This window comes from Bombus vancouverensis, chromosome 9 (assembly GCF_051014615.1).
Source record: "Bombus vancouverensis nearcticus chromosome 9, iyBomVanc1_principal, whole genome shotgun sequence".
Lineage (NCBI taxonomy): Eukaryota > Metazoa > Arthropoda > Insecta > Hymenoptera > Apidae > Bombus > Bombus vancouverensis.
Genome location: NC_134919.1, coordinates 11,703,030 through 11,709,029, shown reverse-complemented (window position 1 = coordinate 11,709,029; position 6,000 = coordinate 11,703,030). Strand labels below are relative to the sequence as shown.

Here is a 6,000-nt window from a genome sequence, read left to right as displayed (position 1 = left end):
AATTCCTTGATAACTCCTTAGATATTTCTCATTTTCCATAAGTACCCTAATCTCTATGAAGAAGAGCGTACGTCAATCATACGTTACGTTACGTTTGATGAAAGAGCAACTGGCTTGAGAAATTAATATACGAGAGACACATTTTTGTACAGTAAATTCGATTATAAGGTATCAGACGTATTGTACAAATTTGATCGATTCTATATAATAAAATAGAATAATTAGAAAATTAACAGGTGAATAGCGTTTTACAGAATAGGTTTGATTACGAGATGTCGAATTTATCGTACGAATTCCCATCGTATTTAACGAAATAACGCTGCAAATATTCCTCGTGTTTCATAAATATCCTAGTAACTCACGAACAACGGTGCATGTCAATTATCCCCAAATCACATAGCAACCGATTTCGTAACAATCTCATTACGATCCAGTTTCAAAACCTGTTCTCGCAAACAAAGTCGAATTAATTTCGACGTCCGTTCTGTCGAATCAATTACCCAAAAAGCCTTGAATTTCCAATAAAGCATAGAAATCTGTGCTTAAAATTTGCCTGTAACAACGCCATCAACGGAAGGAATTCGGTTAATTATCCAGTCGATCAAACGGAATTACGCGAGCTTCCCTCCGATTTCTTCTTCTTTCGAGCGATTACTCCACACGCTCCATAAATCATGGTCGAGTTTCGACTCGATAAATTCGAGGATTCGGTAGGAGCAATCTGATGTTTATTCCGCGACGAACTAGCGCACAGACGGACCGAACGAAAAGTCGCAGCAGCAAGATACGATAACTTACATATCTTGGATTTCATACGCAGCGCGATATCGAAATTCGAAGTACGCTGTTTAATTAACCTTACACGAGCTCAACGTTATATTCTTACTTGGTTTTCAATTTCCATATCAAATCTACGACAAGCTTCTAATTTTCTTGGAAAATTCGCGGTTCGCTAGAATTTTGAGCGATCATGGAGATGTATTTCCTCCTTTGTTTTTTCTCTTCGAGAATACCATATCCGTAAGTATGAAATATTGCTTAGTTACGATTGAAAGTAAATTACTGGTAGAACAACGTGGACTTATCGTCTACGTATTTTCGAAAATACTTCTTTCTAGCCATTGAGTGGCACGAAGATTCGCAGGTGCACATTGATCGACTTGTTATGTTCTTTTCTTGTGTCTGTTAAATGGGATGAGACTAGTCGAAGGATACAGGAAAAGTAAAAAAAGAAAGGAAAGGGACGAATGGGGAGGGGAAAGATGAAAAAAGTCGAGGGATAAGAGAGTCGTCGTTCGATTTCTCGTTCATGGTGAAACGTCAGCTTGCTCGAGCCGAAAGCAAGGTATTAGTCACCAGATCTCGGCGTTATACGGTGATATAGTACGCCCTCGGTTTACCTCTCGACGTGGTCGGGCTGAAAAAGACGCCAGGTGTCGATGGTGAGAAGGACCAAGAGGCCCACGAGGGCGGCGGCAGCGTCCGTCAGGAAGCGTAGTAGCCCTCGTGTCGTTTCCGGCATTTCTCACGGGCGATGTAGCACAGAGCAATGGTGATCAGTACGGCGATCGTGATCCCCATCCCGATGCTGATCCACATGATCTCCTCGTTAATACCACTGTAGCCTTTTCCTGAAAGCATGCTGGATTTATCTTGTAATCGACACCTTGCACCAGGGTTTCGTTACTGTGGGATGACGTTCACACTTTTAAAGCTCTTGATTCATTTATGAGTCACGTATGAGTCTCTCAGAAGCTAAACCTATGGATTCCACAATTTCAGCATATGGATGTGTATGTACAGAATATATGTTTAATTTTTTCAAAAATTCCTCAAATTACTCAAATTTTCACGAGTTCGTTTATTGCATGAAAATGATATACAGGGTGGTTGGTAACTGGTGGTACAAGCGGAAAGGGGGTGATTCTACGCGAAAAAAGAAGTCGAAAATATGGAATAAAAATTTTTCGTTTGAGGAATTGTTTTCCAGAAAATCGACTTTGAATTTTCGCTCGGTACGCGTGCGGTACGTTATAATGGATCTCATTGTAGATCGTTGTCTCGATGGAAAAATTAAATAAAAAAAAATTTTTATTCTATATTTTCGACTTCTTTTTTCGCTTAGAATCACCCCCTTTCCGCTTGTACCATCAGTTACCAACCACCCTGTATAGAGATGATATAGCGATAAATTTTAAGACAGCGGTTCTTAACCCGTGGCCTGTGCATTTTTGAAAGACCATGAAACCCTCGCACACGCAAGTTATTTATTTATTTATTTATTTATTCATTTCGAGTAACGACGTTTGGTTTAGCTATAATCAATATAAGCGCACATATTTGAACTATATTTTGATAATTATTTAAGAAAAATATTACCACACTAGCGAACATATTTCGACGTATAATAAAAGTATGACATTAATCGCGAGTCAATCGATCAAAAGTTAAACGATGCGGAAGTGGATGTGAATGTAAAGCGTTTTTGGAATGTTTTTTAAACGTGGGCAACGATTTGCAGAAAAAGTGTAACTGATGGGCGAGTGGGTTGGTCTGCTTATATATACGATTAATATAACTATTAGGCTCGTAGTTTGTCTTGGATATGTTTATTACATTGCGAATGTATGGAACAAAGGAGATCCGATTATTATATTATTATTATTGTACATAAAATATTTATATATAAAATATTTAACATTCGTGCTTGATTATTTCTAATGAAACTTTTCTCTCGAAAAAGGTTGTCGATGAGCAGTCGATCAATGTTTCAGATATACACACTTGGCACATAAGGATTTAACTTTTGAACCGAGTCATGGGGGTGTTCGTGACAACGATACGTTTATTTGATGGAGGTTCGTGGTAAACGAAAGATTAAGAACCGCTGTGTTAAGGTAAGTTTAAAAAATAATGTGCAAATTCTGAGGCAGATTTAAGAAATAACGTGTACTCTATGCGAACGATTTATATGTAGAAGCGAAATCGAACAATTTTATGGTGGTTGATTATTCAGTGTTCGTGCAATTTGAAGTCGGACATTGGATAATTGTTCTATATATTCACGGGGAATTTAAAGGGTTTAAAAGTGTATAAAATCTTTATGGAAGATTTCAAGATACAAGAATGTATAAAATGTTTGTAGAATATTTAACGAGCTGGAAATCTATAGAATTAGTATAGTAGATGGAACGTATTCTATTCGTAAAAATATGAATTTATATAAATATTTGTGATCTATTGCTCGTGTGTTCTGCTATTAAACGACTTAATTTCCCACGTATGGGTCAGTATAGTCCCCATTCCGATGGTCACTGGCCCATTAAAACCAAAAGTCTTGTATTAGGTCGTCCCAAAAGTTTCTTTCGTTTCATAAGTGAAATGATAGGTGCATAACATTTTTCATTTTATATTATTTTATAGATTTATGTATGATTCATTTTGTAGTAACAGAATAAAATGGATCAAACATAATTCAATAAAATAATATAAAACAAAAAATCCTGTGCATCTACTACTTCCTTATGAAACGAAAGAAACTTTTCGGACAACCTAATATTACTTTGACTTAAAAGGAACACTGCTTGTAAAGTTTTCTACAAATAATCAAATTATAGAGGGAGTAATTCAATTGAACGCTATAATTGATTGAATGAAATGTGCATAAAAATCAGGAAGAAACACACGAATGTTATAACAATACTTTGACGCCGTTATAAGATTATATTGAAGGAATTAAAGCCGTAATTATACCGTCAAAGAGACATTCTGTCGCATACTAATTGCATAATTACTTTTTGTCTGTATGCATGAGTTGATACAGTGTATGGGTTATTGAGTGCTATGGTGAAGCTTGTTACAACGTACAGAGCCGCATCGATGATATCTAAATCAAAGTTACGAAGGCTGTAACCAGTGTACTCCACATTTAAACTTAGTATTACGTATTCTATGCACAAACGCGTTTGCAAATCCTTTTTGATACTTGTTACTTGCTACTAGACCGTCTACGGTGGCCATCAGGGTTGTGGTTAAAGTTTCGATTGATGTACCGGCCATTCGGGTTGAAGTTGTTGAAATTGTACTTTTCGTCATATTGACTGTACAATATGGAAATTGTGGTCTTAGTGTACTGAACATTCGATTTCGAACTGTTGCAATGGTGTTTCAGTTATCTTTGTTGCAGTGCAAAGATATTGTTATCTTATTCTGTATCGAACGTGTATTGGACGTTAGAACGTTCGTATTGGTAGATTTATCCGTTTCGTGAATTTCGTTCGAGTTTGCTATTGAATTATTGCACGTCAAAGAAGTTTTACAAATTTTATAAATGGTACATGAAATAAGTAGATAATAGTTTACAAATAATACATCACAAAGAACGATAATAGTTATTTTTAATTAAAAAAATGATATACTTTTTTCTTTTAAATTAAATAACATCATTTTTATAAAAATCGAGTTTTACAGATAATAAATAATAACTTTTTATTCGTCTTTTTATTTCCGTCTGTCTTCCGGCTTTGTGCCGACTTCCGGTTACGCATACAAGATGAGTAATAAGTAATAATTGTCTTATTTAAGAAAATTTGATCTCAACCATTGAGATGACATTTCCTTCAGGAATATCACCTTTAAGCTTGCACAGCCTGAAATTTTTAACGATCCAAACTTCGACAGAGCGTTACAGCAGGAATTTTAATTAATAATTAAACGACTTCTACATTTTACAGAATGCACGCGAAAGATAATAAAAGCAGAACGCTATAAGAGAGCGTTATGCAAAATATAAAATTTCTACTCTATTATCTACTTATTTTAACTTCGACATGTGCACGTTTATACGATAAAGATCGTCTATCAGAATGTAACGCTTGAATTCTAATCACGTTGCAACTAGACATCATTCTCTCACCGATACAAAGACTTATCTCATTTTCGATTTGCACGTAAATCGTTGAGTGTCTTTCCATTTTTAATCTGCATGTTATCAAAGTTGGCTCATCTGAAATATCGCATCTTCTTCGAAGTTTGAACTTAAAGTTAATCCATATTTGGATGGAAATTGGACCACGAATTGAGCAAACACATCATTGGCAAAGGTCAAGCAATTTGTAATACATTTTATAATACATCTCGTTACATTTAAAAAAATTTTCCGTCGTAAGTGTTCAAATAATTCGGCGAGTCACTGTATATCACGTTCCGAATAAGCCAAGTGTGGTTAAAGCTTCATTCCAAAAATGACACGACACGTGCACCGACCTGTTATTTCTACGAGATCACATACAACATAAAATGTAGGTGTAGAAAACAAGCTATGTACTTATTGGAAAGTCCATTTCAGAACTATATTAAAAATATACGCCCTATATTCTCGACGAAACCAATTAAAACGTACAAAACGGAACGATCGTGCGTTGTGGGCGATGTATCGTTGAAATACATTTCGAATTGCCGTGTAATTTATTGTTCATCGAAGTCGATATATACTTCGAGACGAGCAAAGAGTTTTTCACGTCTCGTTTCGTTATTATCCGTATCATATCATCCGACTGTGGCGCGTACGCAAATATCGAACGATCGTCATTTATCGTTTATTAACGAATGTTAATAAATAACGTGAAAGCCTGCACGCCGGAAACGCAGATACATATCACGCGAGAGTAACACGTAACGATCCAATATCCCTGCTTACATTACCATTATAATGGGAGCTGTAAATCCCAACTTTGCCAGCGACTCGTCCTCCCACAGGCATTTTTCCGTTGTTTCACTTGTCGGCCAGAAACCTGCAAGAGAAAACGTCAACTCATGTTTTCTAGTTCTTCCGTGCTTTTAGAATTTTCTGACAAAAAATGTAGCAGGACAGCGCGATAAATCGGTTCTTGTGCCAGCTGTTGCGGTTTCTAGGGGAAAAGACAAATGTCCCCAAACGTGATATACATAATTTTATAGCTGGGACTATTGGTAGCTGTGGCTTTTTTATTTATTTCGCTG

General features: G+C 36.1%; 1 protein-coding gene across 1 annotated transcript in view; it reads right to left on the bottom strand.

Annotated features, from left to right (window-relative positions):
• Nucleotides 1-1,034: 1,034 nt before the first annotated feature.
• The window catches only part of LOC117163655 (uncharacterized), a 159,268-nt gene continuing 154,302 nt past the window's right edge, over nucleotides 1,035-6,000 (bottom strand). The window contains exons 2-3 of the mRNA XM_076621299.1: nucleotides 5,704-5,792; nucleotides 1,035-1,631 (exon numbers count right to left, since the gene is read on the bottom strand). Coding sequence (XP_076477414.1) covers nucleotides 1,486-1,631; nucleotides 5,704-5,761 — 204 coding nt within the window. The 5' untranslated portion in view covers nucleotides 5,762-5,792 and the 3' untranslated portion in view covers nucleotides 1,035-1,485. The remainder of the gene's footprint in view (nucleotides 1,632-5,703; nucleotides 5,793-6,000) is intronic.